Below are 25,347 nucleotides of genomic sequence, written 5' to 3' on the forward strand. Positions count from 1 at the left end.
TGTTTCCTAGTTTATAAAAATGAGTCTAGATTATTTCAAACATCAGTTATAACTTTCTGTGTTGTGAGGTTCCTTCCAGCTCTTACATTCCATGTTCTCAAGTCCCTTCCAACCCCAAACTTTATGATTCTGTGACTGTCTCTCAGAGGCCCCAAGTCTGTCATTGTCACACAAGGGAGCCAACTACTATCACATAAACACATCCTTCCAGATAATCCTCTGGTTTTAAAAACACCAACCACACTCCCGTTTTCCTAGAGAGATCACAGGAGATTCTCCAGGGCATAGGCTCAAATGACCTGATTTCCTTTCCCACTGCCTTGTGGTTCTGTAAGATCTTCCTCCTGGGAAATCTGTCCGGGAGTGGGTGATCTACAGTGTAAGTCAGCTTCTCAGCCTGACTCCAGCGTGGGGTTGGGAGCAGCTGCTTTTTCCTACCGGCTTCAGCTGCAGGAAGCTCTTGGCTTTCATAGGGAGCTACCTAGACTGGGGTTCAGGGGAAATCACTGGGATGTTATCGACTGTGGGGACCAAGCTGAATTCAAGACAGTGAGAGCACAAGCAGATGATGCTTTTCAGGCGTCTGACTAGGGCTTTCAGGGAAAGATCACTTTGCAGAGAATGCCAGAAATTGAGAGTTTCGGATTCCTGCATTTCCTGCATATATGTCTATTTCCCCAACTTCACTGTATGAAGTCCTGGAGGGCAGTGCCCATTTCTTCTATTTCTTTTCTATCTCCCTCCATGATAACTACTTAGATGAAAAATGAAAATACGGGCACATGGCAAGCCCTGAATAGAGATCTTAATTCGAGCTGCCCTGAACCACGTGCAGTCCAGTCTGGGAGAAGGAATCGGTGCTGAAGAAGTCCGGGTTCGAATCTCTCCCAAGGATGCTTCTCCCCGCGCGGAAGGAGCTAAGCTTGCCCCTCAGGCCGTTCCGAAGGGCGCGCTGTCTAAGGCAGCTCTCGTTACTCCCGCTCTCTGCTCCTCCCGGGGCGCCCTCCCTGCCCAGGCTCAGCCAGCCAGGAGGGGGCGGGGTCACTTGGGTCCAAAACAAGTTCCCGGAGATACCGCGGTGGGCGCGCGGACAGGTGGGGGGCGGGGCCCCGTGCGGGGGCGGGGCCGTAAGCTTTAAAGGGACCGCGGGCCGTGACCCTGGGAGCCAGAATCACCGGAGGCTGAGGTAGGGGGAGCAGCGGCGGAGGCGGCGCCGCCGACATCAGCCCCAGCGTCGGCATCATGTCCCTGTCGGCTGGGGGCCGGGGCCTGGGGGCCGCGTGGTCCCCGACGCACGTGCAGGTGACGGTGCTTCAGGCCCGGGGTCTGCGGGCCAAGGGCCCCGGCGGCACCAGCGACGCGTACGCGCTGATCCAGGTGGGCAAGGAGAAGTACGCCACCTCGGTGTCGGAGCGCAGCCTGGGCGCGCCGGTGTGGCGGGAGGAGGCCACTTTCGAGCTGCCGCCGCTGGGGCTGCCAGCTGTGCCCGGGAACGCCGCCACCTTGCAGCTCACCGTGCTGCACCGCGCCCTGCTCGGCCTCGACAAGTTCCTCGGCCGAACCGAAGTGGACCTTCGGGAGCTGCACCGCGACCAGGGCCGACGGAAAACCCAGTGCGTGCGCGCGGGGCGGCCGGGGGAGGGGGCGTGCAGGGGGAGGGGCTCCTGGGGGGAGGGGTTGCCGGAGGAGGGCGAGAGGAAGCGAAGGGGGGGTGGGGAGGGACCGCAGAGACGAGGGGAGCGCTCAGTGGGGGAAATGGAGAACCGGAGGGCAAAGTGGCGGGCAGCTTAGGGAGGGGGCCCAGAAGAAAGAGGGGAATGGAATGATTGTTGGGGAGACGGGGGAAGGAGAAGTCTTTTAGGATTGGGAAGGGGGGCAGTGTGAGCTGGATGGGGGGTGGGGCGGGGCAGGGCAGGGCAGGAAAGGGGAAGATACTAAGAATAAAAAAAGGGGCAGTTGGGGGAGAGAGGGAACGGTTTGGGGGAAAGGGAAATGTGGAAATTGGAGGAGTTTGTTGGGGAGAATGAGAATTGTGGGGGGAGGGGGTAAGAGATTGGGAAAGGAGAATGAAGATGGGTTATAGAATGTGGGGAGGTGCTTTTGCAAAAAAAGGGGGAAATCATTTGCGAAAATAGTTATAGAGCAAACTATTTTTATCCTTTGTGAAAAAGAGAAAAAAAAAAAGCCTGTTATGACTTGATGGCCAAGTAATATATAAAATGGTATGGAAGTGAAATTTATGCATCATGCTCTCTCCCATCCATCCCAGCGACACAGTGAGTTGTTGGGGTTCTTCTTCATAAAGGGTATCACATATAGGTCAATCAGTGATTGATTAGTAGTTGTGTTGTATCTTCTGGGTGTATGATACTGAAAGTAGAAACTTTGAGTTAAGGATGGGCAGAAGTGAATCAGAACTTGTCATTCTGTGAAGAGCCTGAATACAGAAACTAAAACTAAAATGTTAAAGAGCACACATATCTGGGCAATGTCCTAGAATAGCCTGAGTGGGTGGAAAACCAAAGACTCCAAGGAAATGGAAGGTGACCTGAAATAGAGATGCCTGTTGAGGTTAGTAGGGTAGAGGATAATCAGAGCAGAGAAGAGAACAAGTAGATTTAGAAGGAAAATTAGAAATGGTTTGGTACCTATTAAAGAGATGTTAGCTTCTAGTTAACATAGATGCAGTGTTTCTGGAGATTTCTTGAGTAATGGGCTTCGAAAACCAGCCATTAGCAAAATTCTCAAATAGGTGATTGTTTGCTTTTGGCACTTTTCTCTCTCTGGGTGTTTTCTTACTCCCAAATCAGATGTCTAGTGTACTGATATGGGCAGATCTCATCTCCCAGGAAAAAGGTGAAAAATTAGCATTAAGGCGTTAGGGACAGAATTGATTGCCATTTGGGCTGAATTCATGTAAGGATAAAGTCAGTTGAAGATGTTTTGAAGGAAAGGACAGGACCCTCAGGGTGCTATATAAATGTCATCTAAAGTAGAGGTCAAACACACAGTCAGTTCTAGTTGCTAGAGCATAGCCAGAACCAGATTAAAATATAATTGGGAAATATTTACCAAAATAAATACTAATACAACAAAACAGATAATGTTACATTTTAAGTCAGTATGTGGCCCACAGAGAAAGAATCCCTGTTATTTATTTATATTTAGTATATTTATATTTGAGTATTATTTAGTGGCTTTCTTTTTTATTTGTATTTCATATCACTGATCTAAAGGAGGAATCAAAAGAGCATAGCCCTGAGTCCCAGGACTTTATGGTTCAAATGTTGCCTACTATGTGTATGACTTTGGGCAAGTCATTTTTGTTGTCATTTTCAGTTTTCGTCTGACTCTTTGTACCTCCAATTGGAATTTTCTTGGCAAAGATACTGGAATGATTTGCCTTTTCTTTCTCCACCTCGTTTTACAGATGAGGAGCAGAGTTAAGGGATTTGCACAGGGTCACACAGCTAGTAAGTGTCTGAGGCTGGATTTGAACTCACAAAGATGAGTCTTCCTGACTCCAGCATTTCCTCATTTGTAAAACCAGAGGGTTGGATTAGATAGCTAACTACCTCCTTGTTGTATCATCTTATGGATCAACTAAAAAGTCCATCCTTAGCAGAGAAATGTGTCAGCTAAAAGGATTAACTGAGTTGGGCCTCAAATGATCTTGTATTTCTGATGGGCGAAGTATGTTAATAGCACTACCCAGGCTCTATCCTGTTCACCCATACTAACAATTTGTACAGACCTTACTGAACCCAAGTAAGCCAACGAGCTGAAAGCTTTTATAACTGGGCACAACTGATCCTGGCTGCCAGGTCCTTGTGGCAGCTGGTATTTTCATTTCAGCCTTACTTGAAACTACAGAAGGTTGCTTTGTTCTTTGAACTCCTGTGTACCTGTTTTACTGTTCTGATAAGTTCTCTCAAATACATAACCCCACCCAGCAGAAAATGCCATAGGGCATTTTCCCCATAGGCTGCTGCCCATAGGCAGCTATGGGGATATTTCTTTGGGCTGCTCCACTCTTTCAGACATTGCTGGGGAGGGAAGGACTGCTGGCCTGAATGACCTGTGCAGTCTTTTTACTTAAGAAATATCCTAGCCAGGTGGACTTAGATCCTTATTTAAGACTTTCCAGAGGCTTCCTTTGTTCTTTCCTCTTTCCCCCTTCCTTTTTTTTTCTTTGAAATCTAAAAAAATCAAAGAAGAAAAACAGGGTTTTTTTTTTTAAGCCCTTTCTAATGTTGTGAAGATTTTTGAGGGAGTACCTTATGGGATACTCTTTCATAAGGAGGTGATGAACTCTGTCTTTCATTAAAGAAGTGGATAAATAGTTTTCTCCATCATCTGATTAGACATTTCAGGCAGGACCAAGCTTTGACCTTCTCTTCAGTCTGTTTTCTTCCTGGGATAAAGGTATAATAGCTTTATACCAGCTGTATGTTACTTACATGAATTTTTTATCCATTTGAAAGATAAGGTGCTTCTGACTGGCTTGGGCGGGGGCCTGGAATCTTAGCTTCCCGGGTCTAGTTCCAGCTTTGGCACTGACTCATTCTGGGGCTTTAGGCAACTCGGTCTTTGGACGCCCAAGTTTCCCTGTTTATAAATTGGGATGTTGTCAGGTTTAATTGATATTTATAAGACACTATTAGATCCTTGGATTAATGAAACTATTGTAGAGATCAGCACAGTACAGTAGCTGTTTTGTGTGTCAGAAGGGAAATGACCTTTTCAAGAGAAATATTTTGTGCCCTTTTTTAATCAAGGTTTGTTTTGCTTCCAGTTTTCTTGGCCCTCTTGGTTATTTGGCTTGATTCTGTGATAACCTAATGCACCAGATTTGGACCAAAGGATGATAATGCTCCTGTATAAATTGATGAAATTGCCCATTTCTGGTCTGTTGGGTGAAATAAGCACATGTCTGGAACTTTCCAAGTGTCCATGACAACGCACCATTGCTGTGCTACATGTTAATTTTTTGGAATGCATCCTTCTGAAAAGCTTTGCAATACTAACAACACAGATCTGAATATTTGATGAGCAATATTTCACTAAGGAACACCATAGAGACAGAAATTGAAGAGAGCAAAAATGGATTGGTTTAGGAAAGTTATTTGAACTAATTATTCAGGCAGTTAGAAAAACAAAGAAACTCAAATTCCAGTCTATAAATCATTTGTCTTAAACTCAAAATTACTTTAAAAGTGAGATCAGTAAGTTGTTACTGAAGAGACTGACTTAGCATTCATTCAGAAAAGATTCATTTTGTAGAGAAACTTCATTACTTGAAAAGACCTGTGATGTCATTAGGATGGGCACTCTCTTGACCTCTTTCCTTGTCCTCTCTTTAATAAGGGTTTCATTTGTAGTTGTAGCCAAAAATTTCATCACTTAGTAGCCAACCTTCTGGTGATGAACCTCTGGGTACTTAGCCATACTGGTCCTCCCGTTGATCAACATTCATATTCTCTCTGTTGCTTAAGTGAGAACACTTTGCAAACCTCAAAGCGCTTTTTAAAGAAATGCCAGCTGTTATTGTTACTGCTGAACCTCTCTACTCAATTCATCTTGGTAGAGATTGTGCCATGCTGGCATAGCAGTTGAGGACTTACAATGGAAGTTTCTAGAAAAAAAGAGGAAGAAAAATAAATTCAGGTTCGGACATTGTAAACTCACAGTGTTACTTTTCTAAATGCTAATGTTCCAAATAACTGTTCTCAATCATGGTTTTTCTTTTAAGCATCATAAGTAGAACTGGCTGATACTCATCTTTAATTGTCTTTGTTTATGAATTGATGAAGTTCACAATAGGAATGGTAGCTAGCTGACATTTAAAAAACAAAGTGAAATTGACATGCACACATACACATTTGTATGTTGACTTTCAGTATTGAAAAAGACTTCATTTTAAGCACAGAACAACTTCATTTTGGGACCAGAATATTAGATGGAATCTGACTTGCAAATAGAGCCAGTAAAGACATAGATTTTTACTGGACCTCTAAATAAATATGTCTTCAAAGCAAACTAGATGCTAGAATATGCTATCATGGAGACTAATGTATAAAATTTGGTTATTTTTTTAAATATTACATAGGCATATGTTTAATTTTTGTATCATTTAACTTTGTATGATGTAAAATAACTCAAAGTCCATAAGAAGGTAGCAAAAAAATTATTTTGTGTTTTATCTCCCCTCTCTGAGGTCAAGTAAAAACCACCAGGTTCATTTTGCCAAAGGAAATTTATAAGGGAATCATGGGAGCAGTTTTTCAGTTTCTACGGAGGATAAAAGTAACGGAAATGAACTTAAGTTGTAACTGACGGGATTTAGACATTAATCCTAGGGGCTAGACATTAGGAGTAATTCACACTGTCAAGAGTTTGGTAGGATTTAGAGCTAGAAGGAAATTTAGGGCTTGTTTAGTCTGTTCCCTTCCTGCCCTTCCTGCAACTGAAATACTTGTTTGGGAGGCCTGAAATTTGTATCTCTGCCTCTGGTACAGAGTTTTGAGAATCATTTTAAATTTAATTTTTGGCTATTTCCCAGAGTGAGTATCATAGATTTAGAAGTCCAAAGTACTTAAAAAAAATATTGATAGCTTTTTACAGCATCTATAGTTCTGATGTATTTTTTTTCCGCTCTCACTCCCAGGGAGCCATCCATTATAACAAATAATTTCTTACACACGCACACATGCACACGCACATGCACACACATGTTCCACACCCATAATCCCTGTACATTGCAAAGAGGGAGGGAAGTGCCTTCCCGTCTCTTCTCTGGGCTCAGGCTTGGTCATTATAATTTCATACCATTGTTTAGTTTGTTTCATTGATCTTACCACTTGGAATGTCATCATTATGTATATTTTCTTGGTTTTGCATCCTTCTCGTTATCAGTCCTTAATATATCTAGTCTTCTGCTTCTCTGTATTCATCATATTTATTACTTCTTACTCAGCAGTAACATCGCATGCCATCCCATTCCAATACCACAACTTGTTTAGCCAATCTCCAGCTAATGGACCTCTTATTTTTCAAATACCTTTATTTTACAGATATGAAATAAGTCCTTTGAGGGAAGTAACTTGTCCAAGGTCACACAGATGGTAGTAGATATTGAGACCTAGTCATCAGTTTATGAATTCAGCACTTCCTCCCCTACCTCCCACCCTTTTCCTTCTACCTCACCTTTCAATCTGGGAAACTGGAATTGCCTCTGGGGAGCTTAAAAAAAAAAAAAAGGTAGTTATCTTTCCAAGTTAGTTCTGCCTGGAGGCACAAAATTAGTTGACCCTAAGAATCTGATTAAAAATGTTAACAATCAGTACATGCTTAACAGGTTTTGTTTACATGTAATTACCTTTTATTGCAGGTCAGCAAATCAGAGTTCATGTTATTGTTTTAAAATTAGGTTCTTTTTTCTCTGCCTACCTTTTTTCTCTCTAGATCTCCCCTGATAACTCTGAACCCTACTGGAAAACTTACCTTCTCACTCTTCCAGAGAACCTCCCCTTCCATTGTGTGACAAGTTGAAGAAAACAGATTGTTTTCTGCTTTCTTTGTGGCTAAGGGTAGAGTTCTGAGTAGGTATGTGAAAAACAGTCCTAACCTAGAGATGACAGAGGAGTGAGATGATTAAGGTCAAGTGTGCCTGAGAGCAGTTGCTTTGGTGAAAATAAAAGAAATTTCTTGATGTTTTTAATGTACTTGCTTACTTGTTTATAATGAATTCATTGTTAAGGTATCCAGCCTCCCCCACCCCCCCCACCCCAGAAAGTTGCTACTGCTTCCTCCCCTGCCCCTTTTTTTCTCACTTTACAAAGGGGCAAAGAATGACATAATGAAAGCCTAGTATTGAAAGTGAACCAGGTTCCAGCTTTCTTCTTCCAAAATAGCCACAGGAGTAATAAAGGGAGCTCCCTATCACTAAAGAAAACTTTGAGTCTGTTGTTGGAATGAATCAGTACATGGATACCATCGAAACCATTTTACAAAGTGTTTATATGTGTTGGTATAAGTCATTTCATTGTTTTGTTATAGTATACTGGTGTTTCCGCACTGGTCAGATTCCTGCTGCAGCTCATGAAATGCTTGTTTTAAGTGACAGAATTAAACACTGCATTAATAATATATAAACAAGTATACTTATATGTTAATAAAAATAAAATTTTGCAGGCAAGTAACAATTTATTTGATGGGCTTTTTGGCCAAATTACGAAAGACTGTTTTACTGCCTTGAAGATTTAAATGTCCCTGTTTATAGTTTTCATTTTAATTCACTTTGCTTTAATTTTATGTCTACATCATTTGCAGAGATTGGTGAAATTATAATGAATTTTAATGGAAAGAGAGTGTTATAAGTGTGATCTTTTTTTGTGATTATTACACTTCCACAAGGATCTTTGCAGATAGATTAAAAACAATGTGTCTGCTAAGATTGTCATTAGCCCATACTTAGGATCATAAGATCATCCGGGATTCCGAGCTGGAAAAGTCATCTAGGCCAACCACCTCATTTTAGAAGTGAAGACACTGAGATCTCACAAGAGGGGAAGTGATTTGCCCAAGGTCACACAGGTATGCTAACACCTGTGATTCAAACCCAGGTCCTTTGACTCTGAATCTGTCTACTCCTGTTACTACTGTTCTTTGCTTCAACTGATAGCATTCCTCTGTTCCTATATCACCAAACTCTTGTTTCTATCATTGTTCTGAATTTTAGTCTTGCTGTATCCTTGGGAAGTGTAATACCTTATCCCCTAATAATCCTTACCCTTCCTACCTCCAGAGGCCAATCTGATTCTAACTCAACCCTGGGAGTATTAGCACATCCTTGCAGTGGTTCTCTTCTGGGACCTAGCCATGATCACCGAAACTCAGGAATTTCTAGAATTGAATGTTCTTCCCTTGCTGAACAGAGACTTAAAACATTAGAATGGCCTTTCCTTTCCAGAGTCCTGGACACCCAGACTTTCAGATTGAGCCTAGAAGAAACCATCTAGGTCTCTGAGACCTTAGAGACTGGGAAAGACTGAGGTGGTGGCATCAGGTACCCTAGATGTGTTCTGGATTGGAGAAAATGACCAGCCAACACAGCGAGGGTATTCTAATCATTCAGTCTGGGGTTTAGAGAGAGAGAGAGAGAGAGAGAGAGAGAGAGAGAGAGTGAGTGTGTGTGTGTGTGTGTGTGTGTGTGTGTCTGGTGGGGGTGTTCTTCCTTTATTGTAGGCCTAGGAGAGGTGAGGTGATAGTTTCCCTGATTGAGTTTTTACAAGGACACTTTGTTTTATTACAGTTGTTTCCAGAGGGTTTATAGCTAAATCGTGTTAGCTGTCAGCATGCTAGGTCTTTGCATGGTTTTTGCTATCTCTGCTTTTGCTTAACATCAAAGAACAAGTGAAACCCAGCCTCTTTAGTTACTAATGAGAGTAAAGAATTCCTTTCTTGCAGAGGGGGAGCCTGTTGGTAATCACTTTGAGAGCAGTCTGGGGATTTAGTTTCTGGGGAGTCCCAGTGGGATACACTGAGGAATGAGCCTATTTAGGCAAATAAAAGAACTTTGGTAATTTAAAGATGCAGTTGTCTTTTCCTGAGGTGGTGGTTTCAAAAGGAAAACTGGGAAAGAAGCTTTAGGAAATTCCAGGAAAATATTTCTTGAGGTGAAATACACTTTGTTTTTTGAATAGTTCTTTTAAAAGGTATATGCCTTTTAAAACATGCCATATTCCCTTAGGAGGACAATGAAAATCTTCTTGCTACACTGCCTAAGGAGACCTTTCCTTGTTATGAAGTTTGGGAGAACCTGAATGATAAAAGCCAATATTATTCTTGTTCCCAATATTACCAAAGGATTTAATCTTAGAATACTAAACTGAGCAGGGTTTTATATTAGTTTTCGATTAAATTTGTCATGCAGTTCACCAATATGAATGTTTCCCACCAACTTATTCAGTACTATATTTTCCCCTTGGATCTGGACCTGTAATTTAAGAGGTATGGGGAACATGAAGATTTGAACACCCTCCACTGATACAGTTCATTAGTAACATAAAGTCCTAGAGAGTTCCCTGGAACACTGAAAAGGTTAAATAATCCTTCCTCAGGTTCACATAGCCACTTTGGTAACAGGCAGGGCTTGAATCTAGGTCTTTCAGACTTACAGGCTGACTTGTCCTTGTGGAACCCTGCCTCTCTCTGATTTTAAGGATTTTAAGAACAGTACCCTTAGCAGTTACCTTGTCCTCATTTTATATTTATTTATTTCTTTTTGGTGAGGCGGTTGGGGTTAAGTGACTTGCCCAGAGTCATACAGCTAGTAAGTGTTATGTGTCTGAGGCCAGATTAGAATTTAGGTATTCCTGACTCCAAGGCCAGTGCTTTATCCACTGTCCCACCTAGCTGCCCCCTTGTCCTCATTTTAAAGACTGGGAGATGAAGTCCCGGAGAGGTAAAATGGTATAGGAGAGGCCACAAAGGTGGTAAGTGGTAGAGCTTGGTCTTCTGTGTTTTTTTTTTGTGTGTGTAACAATTTAATTTTAGAATAAGTCATTGATTATGTCTGTGCCCTCATTCATCAGACTCTTAGACATTCCAGATAAAATGAGGTTTCATGCCTCAGGTGTGGACCATCATTGGTATCTGTAGCACAGAGAGGGAATTTTTCTTCTAGGATGACTGCATTCCTCGCCTCTACCCCTATATGCTGTTTGATCTAGACAGAGAGTAGACATTTTATTTTCCCCATTTAAAAATTTTAAATTCCCCCAGCATTGGAGACTGTCCCACTGGACCTCAAATTCTCCTTAAGACTGCCTTCAGTGAGTAAATATCCATTCAACAGCACTCATTGCACTTAAGATTGCTGTGCAAAATCTGACAGTCCAGTATTAGCATCAGTGAGATTGAGTTTCTGTAAACACATCAAATAAATTTTGTCAGGAACAGTGTAGATACCCATTGCTCCCGCTTAGGACCACAGGGTAAGTAGTTGAGGCCTTCCTTCCCCTCATTGATCTGCCAGAATCTCCCTCACAAAGTGGGGGTTAACACCCCTGTTCTGCCTACCTCCTTGGATGGTTGTAAGGGTCAAATGTATATAAAAGCTCTTTGAAAATAAGTACTATACAAATTTAAGGGGGCATTATTATTGTGGTTCTTTTTTTTTTTTTTTGTAAGGCAGTGGGATGAAATGACTTGCTCAGGGTCACACAGCTAGTGTCAGGTGTCTGAGGCCAGATTTGAACTCAGGTCTTCTTGAATCCAGGGCTGGTGCTCTATCCACTGCACCATCTAGCCGCCCTGGTGTGCCTTCATTTAATGGATATTCAGGAAAATCTTAAGTTTGGAGAGTTTCATTAGCTTTAACTTGTGAGGGGGCTTCATTTTACACTCAACTCAGGTATGAAAATACTGGCCTGACTTCTCTGTTAAATTATGAGGCTTGGAAAGAGCTGTAATCCAAGTATTTTTAGAAGCCTTGGTCTCACCTCTCTCCCTGTTTAAATAAACATAACACCTGACATCCAGTATTTGTGGAGAATCATGAGCAAACACTGCCGGGCACTGGTAGTTTTCTTTCTTTCTTTTTTGGAGGCATCTTCATGTCAATGTTTATTCTACATTTCAGAAAAGATGATCTTCTGTTCCCTGTCAATCCATCTGGAAGCAGATGGTCCTCAGTTGTCCCATTTCATACTGACGACTCTGTCCACTCTGTCCTCTGCTCCAAGAGACAAGATATTACCAAGCAGGCCTGGTTTGCTCCAATGTTCTTGAAATCTAAGGTCTTTAGCAAGGCTAGAGATGATGGCCTTCCTCTAGATTGGTGAAGGAAGATGGCCTGAAACTCTCTTAATGCAGATAACACTCCAGCTCCTCGCTGCCCTGGCTCCTCTTCCCCACACTCCCCCCAGGAATGCGGAAAGTGAAACATGCTCCATGCCAAGTAACCATTCATCTTTAAAATAACATTTTTCAGGGCAGCAGCAGTTTGGTTCGGGGGTGGGAACCTGCAACCTTGAGGTCTCATGCGGCCCTCTAGGTCCTCCAGTGCAACCCTTTGACAGAATCCAAACCTCACGTTTCTGTGTGGATGAAGTCAAAGGGCTGCACTGGAGGGCCTAGAGGGCCGCATGAGGCCTCAAGGCTGCAGGTTCCCCACCCCTGGTTTGGTTCAATATTTGGGAGTTTCACAAGCAGAAGTGCACACTGACTTCCTTGCTGAATAGTTTAAATCCGTCCCCAGGGATTACTCATTACCTCCTTGAGCTGCCCAGCCCAGTGTTTGCTTGCTCTGTTGTCTGTGGGCTGACCATCTCTAAATCAGCTGCTAGTTCTTTAATGGACTCTGTAAAGTTTCAGCTGGGCTGCCTTGAGTCTTTTTAGTTTCCTTTCCCCCTCCCTCAGAGCAATACTGCTTTGTCTCCCTCTTCTTTCCCAAGCACCTGCAAAGCCTCAGATACTTTTGTTTTGTTTTCTTTTTTTTAAATCAAGAAACATTTATATTCTGTCTCTCCCCATTAAAAGAAAAAAGGAAAATTCTTGCATTGAAGGCTTGGCTTCTTAATTCCTTGGACAGCTCCTTGATCAATTTTTTATACCAATTAGTTTGCTTTGCATCTTTCAGAAAATCCAAAATCTGTAACGAGTTGTTGTGTCTTCAGAACCAAGTGACAGTGGCAAATTAAAAAATTAATATTCTGCTTGAATCCTCTTCTGCATCCTCACCATGTGTTTAACACAGTGGTTGGCACATAGTAGATGCTTGATAAATGCTCACTGAATGATTGACATCCATTGCTTTTTTTTTTTAATTAAAATTCAATTTTTTTTTTCAGTCAGCTAAAATCCTATTTTTCTTTCTTTCTATTTTTTTTTCCCTGTTGATAAACCCTGTTACAAACATGTATTGTCAAGCGAAACAAATTTCTGTGTTGGAAATGTCCAAAATGACTCATTCATTGCCTTTTTTGTTTCACTTATCTATTATGTGGCATAGTTCAGAAGAGACTAGATAAGGAGTTAGTTTTAGGAAATGATTACCCCTTTCTAAACATCATTAATGAGTTTTGTGAAAACACAACTTTAAAAAAATTACCTTAGAAGAAACTATTGGTCCATAGGGATAATTTTTTTTGGAGGGGGAGGTGGTGTGTGGGAGTGTGTGGAGTGTTGGGGTAGAGATAGGGTCTGAACTTGTGATTTATTCACTGTAGGGAATTCCCAGTGAAGAAACTTCTGTCCAATGCAGATCTGTAATTGTTCTGCAATTGGTAGTTTTAAAGCAGGAGTTCTTTGCCTTTTTTGTTGTGATGGACCCCTTTGGTAACCATTTGAAGCATAGAGACTCCTTCTTAGAAGGTTTTTGTGTATATAAAATACATAAGATTACAAAGGAAATCAATGATACTGAAATGCAGTTATCAAAATAATTTTTTAAAAATGTTCCCAGATCCCTATTAAGAACCCTCTTTTAAAAACGTTGCCTGGGACACTGGGGTTACTTGCCCAGGATCACACAAGCAGTATATGTAAGAGGTGGGGCTGGAGCCTAGACCTTCTAGAATCTAAAGGCTGCTTTTTATCCCCTTGATGTTGCTTCCCAGAGGCAGTGATAGAATTGAAAAATGTGTTCCTTAGCAGCCAAAATTAGATCATAAAACATTAAGATAGGAGGTGAGGGGACAGACAGATGAAATAAGATGCTCCTGGCTTAGTTTTTAACTGTTAGTGCCATTTCTCTCAAACTACCTTATATACCTTATACTTATTTGCATTTGTTCTCTTTATATTTATGCTGTATGTATTTGTATATCCTTATCTCTCCCATTAGATTGTAATCTCCTTGAACAGGGATTATATCATTCATTCTGTTTGTTAGTACAGTGCCTGGCATATAGTATTCATACTAATTGATTATTGATTGATTGACTGAGCTAGGAACTCTTAGGAAGGGTACCATCCTTGGGCCTTCCTAGCAACCATTTTTTGATTGGTTGAATTTACCACTTTTTGCCAATTAAAGGACAGATAGATACCTTGGGAACAAGTGAGGAAGACAGCCACAGAAAGAGGTACAGAATGAGGTTACAGTTCATTTCAGCAAGCACCTCTGAATTGCTACTGTGGGCAGTGCAGTCAGTTAAATTCTGGGAATAGAAAGATGATGAAAAATAGTCCTGCTCTCAAGAAGCCTATGTTCAGTTACTGGGGGAATAAAATGTGTAAAAGGCTAAGTGAATACAATATAATTTGAGGAAGGAGTGAAAACTAATAAGTAGAATGTTTAGGGAAAGCTTCCAGTAGGAGGTGGCATATGAGTGAGGCTTTGAAGGTTGGGGATCCAGAGAGCAAGATGGGAGGGGAGGGAGTGACTTCCAGGTATGAGGAACTAAAAGAACCAACAGAGTTGTGATTGGGCAGTATTAATACCATTATCACAAGAGGACATTGGATCTTATGTGGATATGCTTATGCTGACATTTTAGATTTCCTTTCAAGGGAGCTGTAGTCGATCTGCTAAGATCAGTCCTAGAACACTCAGACATTTCTTTGTCAGCTCTTGGTTTTCTGTGTTCTGCACATCAGAGAGAACTGGATTTGGTAGCTATAAGTATATAAGACCGTAGGACTGCAGGACTGCAAATGGGGTGTTTTTTAGGGATTAATATCAGAAACTCATACTCCTTTATTTAATAATGACTTTACAAGTAGTTGACAGGCCTTAGGGAGAACTTATACCCATAGTAAGTTCATGAGTAAGTAGGATCCAAATCAGTTGACCAAACATATAAGATATCTACTGTGTACAAAGTGCTGGCTTAATTTGGGTTAATGATCTCGGTGCAGGTTGAGGGGTTGGTTGGTGCACGTGATACAACCCAAGTGGTGTCATGTGCTCAACACCAAGAAAGTGTATTCTGTGTGGTCTGAGAAGTTTTATTATCGACTTCGAGTTAGGGAAGACTTAACAGATCAGGGGGCATTTGAGTTGAACTTTAAAGGATCCAGAGACATTCATTTGATTAAGAGAAGGAGGAAGCTTATTCCAAGGTTAGGATTGTAATGGTCCTAAGGCTTAGAGGTGGGATTTTGGTAGGTGTATTTTGCTGGCAGAGTACAATCAAGTTTGGTTGGAGTAAAGTGTGCATGAAATAAGACTAGAAAGGTAAAGGTGCTGCCATGTTGTGGAAGGCTTTTGAATGCCAGGCAAAAGAGTTTGATCTTGACTCAGTGGACAGTGGGGAAGATTTTTGGGCAGAGAGGGATAGTGTCTTCAGATTCTTGGTGTTAGGAAGATTAATTTGGTAGCTTGAAGAAGGAGAGCATGGAGTTAGAAAAACATATTAGGAAATGATTGCTGGAGTCCCAAGTGGGTGGTAATGAAGGCCTGTACTAGGATGGTGGCAGTGGTGATGGAACACAGGGTACAGATGAATGAATGTGAGAGAGATTGGGATTGGTTAGAGCAATCTCCATTCCAGGTCACAGATAATAATGGCCAGTAACAAAACTTGTTAAACTCCATACCTTTTTGTAGGTTTTAAATCATACTTTTTATAGGTTATAAAAATTTCTTCTTCGTGTTTCTTTTTAGAGTCTGTCAAAAAGCATTTACTAAGTAAGCACCTACTAACTAAACACTGGAGATAACAGTGAAAGACAAAAATGAGCCCTCACTTGTACATTCTGAGGAGGGTTGAGGGAGACGATAATGTAAATAGCTAGGAACATAGAAGATATATCCAGAATAGATGGGAGGTAATCTGAGAGGAGAACATACTTTTGAATTCTTTTTATCCCTTAAGGTTAAAGCAGTGATGCAGTGTTTAATCGTTTTGCCCAAATGGGATGAAATTTTTTCAGAGCCTTCCTATATCTATCTAGTTATCCTGAACTTAACAAACACTCCCCTGAAAGAACATTCCCATATTCATAGTAGGAGAAAAAAAGATTATATGTGGACATTATGAATCCGTATTGTGTACAGCTTGCTTTAAAAAAAATAGTAAATTTAACTTGTTACTTTCAAAGCTATCTTGCTTGTCTGTGTTTCTTAAATGACTCTTTTTGGCACTATCACTACCTCCCCTCTCCTTTCCAACCCACCCCTCCCTCCCAACTGAAAAATAAAAATAAAAACAAAATCCTTATAACCAGTAAGTAGAGTCAAGCAAAATAAATCCACAGGCCATGTCTAAAAATGTGTCTTATTCTGCACCTACACCCATCGCTGCAATTTTAGGAAGTATGGGTAAGCATGTTTCATTTTTGATCCTTTGGAGTCTTGGTTAGGCATTGCATTGATCAGAATTTTTAAATCTAAGTGTTTTTCTTTTCAGTGCTGTCATTAAATGGTTTCTGTGCCTCTGTTCATCTCAGTCTGCATCAGCTCCTACAGGTGTTCCCATGTTGCATTCAGAGCCCTTTCAAATGTACACAACTTCCAACTAAATGTCTTGTCACTTTTTTTTTTTCTGGAAAAATGAAATTCTTAACAGACTGATTTCTTCAGTTCTAACCATTTCCCACCTCAGGTCATAAGCTTCTGTGACACAGAAGTAGATTACTAGGAGGTGATTGGTGCTGCAAACAGGGATTAAGACTTCAAATGGAGGAAGCAACATAATTGAAAGCAAAATGGAGATGTGAATATCCCCTATGAAGGAACAAGGAAAATCCCTAAAGTAGAATTTCTAAGTAAAACCAGTGGGGCTGCTTTTTCCTTTATAGAGAGTCTCTCACCTGTTGAACAGTACCTGATTTAGTGGGTTCTACAACTCCTCTGATAGGATTGGGGGCTTGGAGGGGAGAGAGGAAGGAGGAAATGAGCAATGTAAAATATCTGTATATTCTAGCAGTACGGCTACAGCGCAAGACGTTTCTTTCGTTTCACACAATTATTTTACCTTTCTTCATTGTAAGAAAATGGAAATAATTATTGTAAACGTCACTCTGATTGTGGTGTTTGAAACCTAGAGACTGCCTGCTATTTTCCCAAATCTCCTTTGGAATAGTTTAAAGAGAAAAAATGTTTCGTCTGCCTAAATGAACTTGAGGCATCCTATCCAGCCCTTTACAGGAATGATTCCTGCTGTCTATAGACTAGGGCTCTGAGAATTTGTATTTCCCAATTGCTGAAAGCACACTGCCCTTGCTCGTCTGCATTTTGACATTTGGCTAGACTGCACAGAGGAAGGATATCTGGTATCTGTTTTGGGAAATTTTGAGAAGCTCCATGTCCTAAAGAAAAATGACAGTCTTTATGTTGCAAGTGGACTCATTGCCAGAGAAGTGTGAAGTTTCAGAGATACCCAGAGTGATCAAAGTCTTCAGGGATTGATAGGATGTGTCTCCCAGCATGATTAGTATACAACTGGGCAGAATGGGTAGATACTTTACTCAATTATCAGTTTCTTCTTAACATAGATTTGGAGTTGGAAACGATTTAGAGGGTCAAGGAGTCCCACCCTCTCATTTTACAAATGAATAAACTGAGGCTGATTGCCACACATCTAGTCAGTTTCTAAGGCAGGATGGGGACTCTGGTCTTCCTGACTCCAAACCCAGGGCTCTGTCAGCTGTGCTGCCTCACTGCCTCTTCATTTTTATGCCTATTTGTCTTCATTCTTCTTCAGCAGAATAGTTTTGAAGGGGAAGAAGAGGAGTTAAGAGACCTATTTTAGTTTTTTTTTTTTTGAGTTGGTGTTTTAGACTAATTAATTGAAAGAATTTTTAGCCTCATTTTTCTCCCACTTTCCAGGCCTTCAGAGATCTTTCATTAGTTTAAGGATTCTTCTGTATGTATTTACAGACCTCTTTCCCGAATATAACTTAAAATATAAGTTGGACTCAATTCTAGACAAAGCAGTCATGATAAACTTCTGAAACTCAAAGAAAAAAAAAACCCCAAACTTGTTTTTTATTCTAAGCAGAGGTTTTAGTATTCATAAGAGATCAGTCGAGTGAATATTTTTTTAAATATTTGAGATTGAATGGAATTACTCAGTATTCTTAAGGTCATGGCAAAGATTGTTCTGGTTTCTGGGATTGTTCTAGCGTAAGACATTTGGACTACTAACGGGTGTTGATTTTTTTCCCCTGTGTTTTAATCTTTGTGGACCTGAGACTTAACATTTGTAATGTCTTTGCTTAGGTTGTAAGGAGCAGGTTAATTTCCTTGTGAAGCTGAAGGTTTTTCTAAGATGCGTGATTTTTATCAAGGAAGGAAGAAAGAAAAAGACCTGTGGAAAGAAATTGGCATTGAGGCAAAGCCTTGTCCTTTTTCCAGGGAAATGGACCCAACCCTATTTTCTGAGATAATGAAAGCTTTCTGAATTTACCTGAAAGGATTTAGGAGCACTAGCACACACACCCACACCCTGTCACCACATGCTGTTTAGTGTATGCAGAGGTTTTATCATTCATGGGGGAGGGATGAGAGAAGTAGTTTAGTGAATGTTTAAAAAAAAATAACTAACCTCTTGAGAATGAACAGAATTATTTGTGAAATTGAAGTCATATCAAAGATTGTTCTGGGCTTGTTCCAGTTTGAGACATTTAGCAAGCATTTCTGCTTTCTGATCTTTACAAAATTATGTCTGTGACTAGTGACGTTTATTTGTTTAGTCTTCCTCATGGAGTAGTAGTGTGTTGACTATTGTTCCAGGCTCATGTTTTATTCAATCAGAGGGCCTATGCCTAATAAAGGTTAGTGATGAGGATGATATCAGTACTAAAAAAAAAAAATTGTGCTCCCTCTTCCTGTTCTTCTTTCCTGTTTTGAAAAGCAGTATGCATAGCCTGTTTAAAGGACAGGGCTTTTGCAGGATTGACTTCCCTTCTTGGTTAAGGTTATCAGCTTTTCACATCCTCAATCTGACTACTTTTTTAGGTGCTCTTGGCAACTTTGGGTCTGGTGCTTAAGCTGGAACAGGAGTCTGTGAAAATAGGTTAACAAAAACAATTGATGAGTTTCTCTTCACACTTAGAGAGCAGTGATGAAGTTTCCGAAACAGCCCTCCTCTTGGCACTAAGAAATCATACGAGGAATCTGACCCATCTGGCATTAAGTAATTTTCCCCTGGGGAAGATTCCCAAGTGGGTTGTAAGATGTAAACCAACATTACTAGCATTGTTACCTTTGGAAGGAAGGCCTGTCCCCTGTAGCTGATGAGTGGCATTTTTGGAATGCCTGAAGCAACTCTGCCTAGCTGTCGAAACCTTTTAAAAGGCCCTCAGTGTGAGAGAGATGACTCTGGGATAGCTGCCTTAGTACTTCAAAAACAGGCTTGGCAGTTAGGGATTTGGAACGTATGAGGACGGTAAAGAGACTCCTTTGGAGGAAGGCAGCACTCTTCCTCCTGTCTCAGACTGCTTGGGCTTCTCCAGCAGGAGCTAGGGTGCTAAGGGAGAAGTTATGTTGTTGGGCCTGTTCAGTTCATTGAAATGTCTTCTTCATTCACAGGCAGCTTCCCTTTTAAGGGAAGCTTGCAGTTGCTATTTAAAAATAAAAACAAAATCCAAACGACTAATCCTTCATCATTACCAAAGCTACCATTAGCCACATAATGCTTTGGAGAGGAGAGTTTAAATAGTTCAGCTCCTAACTGAAAGAGATGCAAACTCCCTGGTAGGTGTTAAAGGAGTGTGTGAAGAAGATATGAATTACAGGACTTGAATCCAATATAAAGTGTGAAACCCTTAGTAAAAAATCATCATCGTCATTATCATGACATTTCAGCAATTTGGTGCAGTGGATAGAAGAACCCTCTTGGAGTCCAGGAGAACTGGGCTCACGTGGTACCTCTGACACAAACTGGCTACGTGGTGAGAGGCCCCTAACCTGCAGAGGAAACATGTCTAATGAGTCAAAGTTAGTTTGACTTGCACATTGATACCATCAGTGGTCATAGGGCCTATGCACGGTGCTCTCCACTGATGAATTTAGACGTTTGGATGGAAAATTTTTTTTACCAAGGCTCTTTTAAGTACATCGTCTCATCATACTCACAAACCATCTGTGAGGCAGGCAGAACAGACATTTCTGTCCTCATTTTATAGGTGAGGAAATTGAGCCTTTGAGAGATTGGCTTGCTCAGAGTCACACTCCTAATTTGAAGATCCAGTACTGATGGGGTTGGAATCTGAGCCCTAGAAAGGAAAAACTCTGGCCCCAGACCATTCCCCACCCTTGGTAATTCTGTTACCTCATGGACTACTTGGCCACTCTCCCACGGTCTTTCTGTATATAAGGTCCATCTTGTCTCCATTAAGATGCTCAGATTTTCACAATCTAGCCAATAGCCCATAGATGCACAGCCTCCTTAAGAGTCTAGCTAATATGGCGAATCTTCAATAAACTTTGTTTTTGGCTGCAAGAAGGCTTGGGTCGAATTCTTTCGGGCAGGACCCGGGTATTGTGATTTTGGGGTTCCAGGACCCCTAACCTCTAGACCGCATCAGTAGTTGAACTCCAGATATTTTGACTCTAGTCCAGGGTGCTTTTTGCTAAATTGCACTGCTTCCTGAAGACAACAGCATAATGAAAATGAAGGCTGTAGTGTAAAACCACACGGTTTCCTAAAGTGTCCACATGGGTAGCCCACCCCATTTTAAGGAGAACCACAGAAAGATATCATTTAACTGAGCTTAATTATAGAGTTATAGAACTTAGCTCCATAAAAGACCTTAGAGTTCATTCAGTCTAGGGCTTTTGACTGAGAAAAGTTAATTGACTTTGCCCAAGGGAATATTAATTTTTTCCCCAAGACAGTATTAATTATAACCCTTCCTTCCTAATACCCAGACTAGGATTCCTTCTACCTTTTTTTAGACTTTACCTATAAAAAAAAATTAGGTTTGCATTTTTTTATTCATCATGAAATGCTTAAATCTGACTCCCTCTTAACTTGAAAGATTAATAGTTTTAGCCTTGAATAGAGCATTAGCATTAAAACAGAAACTTAGACATAAGGAATCAGACTATTTTATCTCTAAGGTCTGTTTCAGCTCTAAAATCCTACAAGTTATAATCTGAAGATCATCTAACACAATTCCTACCTTTTCCAGTTATGGATACAGAAATCTAGAGGGCCCAAATGACCTGTCCAACATTCCACATAGAGGGAGTTTGAGGGCAGAGCCCTAATTAATCCTGCTTTATTGACTGTTAGGCCAGGGCTCCTTCCACTCCATGATGACAGTTTCTCTTAAAATTACCTCAAAGAAATTTTATCTTGTGTTCTAATCAACACCATTTTGGGTACCAGGTTGCCAGACATGACTGATGAAAAATGTTTTGGGAGATGGTTTAGGGAAGTATCTTGGCTTTATTTCCTTAGGGTTGCTGGCTACCTCATTAATGCTTAAATAAACAAATTTCCATGAGGGGCAGTAATGCCACAGGCTGTATTATCAGTCTGACATGACCTTAGTTTATCCAGTAGAGATGGAGTGCACTGATCTAGATTGGTGAAGTCTTTCAAAGATAGAAGGTCCCCAATTGAGATAGAACCTTAGGGAAAAGTCCTTCCATACTGAGTTCACTATGTAGTCAAGGAAATGTGATTGTTTGTCTTTTAGTTCTATTTTCAGATAAAATATCACCAATATATCTTCAGGTGGTTTTGCATAACATACCAGGTGAAATGCTTTTAAAATTAGATAGCATTTGAAATGTGGTCATACTCTTCAGATTTACTAAGCCAACAATATTAGACTAGTAATGAAATGTAATGAATACCTTCTGTTGCTGTTCTTTTTTAAATCACTTGACCTTTTTTGTTTTTTTTAAACTTGTTTCAAGACTTTCCATAGCTTCCCAGCAGGGACTGCTCCTTCCTCCAATGTCTTCATTTTCCTCTGTGATTTGCATGTAGGTTGTGGAATATCATTTATCAAGCAGGTTTTGTTTGACCTTTATGCTCTTCCCTTATCCTAGCTACATCACAGAACATGAGAATAGACTGGCTAGACTGGTTACTGTTTTTTGTTGATTTTTAAGAATGGATATTTATCGAGTGCCAGCAGTATAGTTGGTAATACATTAAACACAGAATTAAACATTTTCTTTGCCCAGTGGGCTTCTTCTCAAAATAGAATCCTGCATTCCAGATAATTGGGAGCTAGGGGTAGGGGCAGGATGCCAGTACATTTGTAAAAGAGATGGGTGATAGCAAGAAGGAGAAGGATGGATATAGTTCACTTTTGGAAACTGTAAAGTGCTTTGCATACCATCGAGAGTTTATGTAGATGTGAGTTGTGATTCTCATAGGCTTCTTGGCTCTAAGGGTCACCTCTCTACTCCTTTATTGCAGGTGGTATACTCTGAAATCAAAACCAGGGAAGAAGGAGAAAGAGCGAGGGGAGATTGAAGTGGACATCCAGTTTATGAGAAACAACATGACTGCCAGCATGTTTGACCTGTCTGTGAAGGATAAGTCCCGTAATCCGTTTGGGAAACTGAAAGATAAAATCAAAGGGAAGCGGCATGAGGAGCCTTCTGACAGTGCCTCGGCCATCGTCCCCAGCACAGTGCACACAGTAGACAGTGATGATGACTCTCCTACAAAAGACAAGAAGAAGAAATCAAAGATCAAAACCTTGTTTTCTAGATCTAGTTTGCAGAAAACATCCCTTTCCCAGTCCATGTCTGTCCTTCCTGTAGCTAAGCCTGAGAAATTGACACTCCGTCCAGGAGACTTCCAGTCCCAATGGGAAGATGATGTGGAGGAAGAATCCTCGTCACCCTCCAACAGTGAGTCTCATTGTCCTTCTCACAGCGCTTCTTCCCTGTCCATCTCAGTACAAAAGAAGTTTACAGTGGAGTTGAGTATAGAGTGGAGCCACCCCAGTTCTGTAGAGAGGAGACAGGTGAATCTTCTAAGCAAAGAAGAATCTTCCTTTTACATGCATTTCTCTGGTATAATGTTGTTGAGGAAGCCTTCTGTGTTTATTTCTGGGTTTCCTTAGTGAATGTCTGGCTCAGTAGTTGGCATTGTAGTAGCGCGAGTTCTTGGTACCTTTAGTCTGAGAAAAGATTGTGATTTTTGTCTCTCTGGGAATGCGTAACATATACAGTTCTCAGGCTTTTTGCCCCTTTTCAAGGTCTTTATAAGTTGCTATGACCAGGGGACATTGGTTCCCTGGTGACTAATCCTCTGTTGATGAACTTCCTTGCTCTGAGTACCAGGCTGTTCCTTTGTCAATAATACAATCTCACCTTGGCCCATAATTTTTAGCCTTGAACTTAGACTCTACTGATACCAAGCCTTCATGGAACCAGAGTCACCTCTGCAAAGTGAGGACTCGTAGGAGGAAGATTTTTACCAGGAGATCGAGTAGATGGTTCCCAGAAATTGTTCCATTTACACAAAAGGTTGTTTTTTTCTCATTCAGTCAATAAACATTTATTATGTGCCTACTAGGTACCAAGCATTGATCTAAGCCTTCACTGAGGATATAAAGAAAGGCAAAAGACAGGATTAATTGGAGATAATCAACAGAGGAAAGGTACTAGAATTAAGGGGGATCAAAAAAATTATACATATATATGTATGTATATATATTTATCTATCTATCTATCTGTTTATTTAAAGGTGTTAATAACAACCTGGAACACAGTAGAATTTTTTAAAAATATACCCAGTAGATAGAGAGCATTGGCCTCAAACTCAGAAAGGAGGGCCACTTAACCTTAAATAAGGATCCCTGAAGGTCACACATTGATTTAGAAAACCACACATTAACATTATTTGTGTTCTGTTGTGTTTTATTTATTGTGCTAAATATTTCCCAACTACATTTTAATCTGATTTGGTCTTAGAAGGTAACTTACATACTTTAGGATAGAGGCTCAGGCTCTTCTTTGTCATAGACCTCTTCTAAGAACAATGTTTTTAAATGCAGAAAAAATCTATAAGATTATAGAGGAAAGCAATTACATTGAAAATACATTTACATAAATACAGTTACATTCAAAATACATATGTATGTGTGTATACATATTGTATACACACACACACACGAGCTTAAGAACCTCATCTTTAGAAGAATAAGAAGTTCAGTTCACTGCTCTGGCATTCATGTTTTTGAATCCTAGACTTAAATGATTGGTCCTATGCTACTGGAGGGCCCATCTGCTATTGCCCATAGATGTAACATGATGTAACATGATGTAACATCCACTTTCTTTACTTGGTTAAGATTGGTGTACTTGTGACATCAAGGCTTGTTTGTTTTTCTTCCCATAGGCATGTCTCACAGGAGAACAGCAAGTGCAGATATCAAGCAGCTAAGTCAGTTAAACTTGACCCTTCCAAAGAAAGAAGGATTGTCCTTTTTTGGTGGCCTTCGGTCTAAGAATGACCAGCTCTCCCGATCTAATGTGTGTATCAATGGGAATCACATTTATCTAGAGCAGCCAGAGCCCAAAAATGAGGCTGTGACAAAGGACAGCACTCCATCTTCCTCCCCATCTCCTCAAGACTTTAGGAAGAAGCATTTATTTTCATCCACAGAAAATCTGTCTTCCAGACCTTCTAAGGAACCAGGGGAGACAGGGAGGATGTCTCCAGAATGGCAACTTTCTGGGTCTCTCCCACAAGAGTCTTTGAAATCTCTGACTCTGCCATCCTACAGACCAATTGTTAGTGGAGATGTGAATGTGGCCCCTGTGAGTACGGAAACTGAGAAGGAAAGTAAGGAGAACAAGAAACAGGAGAACAGAAAATCCTCTCTGCTGTCTTTGGTCACAGGAAAAAAGGATGCTGTGAAGAACAGTGAAGCCGAAAGCAGCCTTCCTAGTGTCTTGGTGAAGGAAAAGGAGAAGGAAGTCATGCCTAGGGAAGCCACGGCAAAGGAAAAAGAGGCAGAACTTGTTGAAATTCCAGTGAAAGACCTTGATGAGAAGCCTGAAGACTTGTCAGCCTCTGTCTCCAGACAGAGCAAATCTCCGAGCCCCACTGAGGAGGTGCCCAGGATGCAATCCAGAACAGAGCCAGAGCCCGAGCCTGAGCCTAAGCCTAAGCCCAGGCCACCTGCTCTTTCTGCAAGGGGGCCCCAGACCAAAGCTGTCAAACCCAGGTGAGTCTTAGCTCTGTTCATTCATTCATTCATTCATTGCCTTTACACTTCGCTGTGAAGGAGCCTCTAGTTGCACCAGATTCTAGGTCCTCATTCTCATGATTGTGATTACACAAGATCTTATAACTGCCAAATCAAGAAAACACTGTTGACTCTGGCTTTTAACTGGGCCTGCTGGTAAATTTGTGCAGTCTACAAATTTAAATAAATAAGTGCCAGCCCCAGTCACCAGGTCGGGGGCTGTGT

The 25,347-nt window shown here is 41.0% G+C and overlaps 1 protein-coding gene across 2 annotated transcripts in view; it reads left to right on the forward strand.

Moving 5' to 3' along the window:
• The first annotated feature begins 1,227 nt into the window (after positions 1–1,227).
• RAB11FIP1 (RAB11 family interacting protein 1) overlaps positions 1,228–25,347 on the forward strand; it is a 39,889-nt gene continuing 15,769 nt past the window's right edge. For both annotated transcript variants that reach the window (XM_027865157.1, XM_027865158.1), the window contains exons 1-3: positions 1,228–1,613; positions 22,335–22,774; positions 24,270–25,101. In XM_027865157.1, the coding sequence (XP_027720958.1) occupies positions 1,243–1,613; positions 22,335–22,774; positions 24,270–25,101 (1,643 nt within the window). In that variant the 5' untranslated portion in view covers positions 1,228–1,242. The remainder of the gene's footprint in view (positions 1,614–22,334; positions 22,775–24,269; positions 25,102–25,347) is intronic.

Source organism: Vombatus ursinus, unplaced genomic scaffold (assembly GCF_900497805.2).
Source record: "Vombatus ursinus unplaced genomic scaffold, bare-nosed wombat genome assembly UNPS02014778.1, whole genome shotgun sequence".
Lineage (NCBI taxonomy): Eukaryota > Metazoa > Chordata > Mammalia > Diprotodontia > Vombatidae > Vombatus > Vombatus ursinus.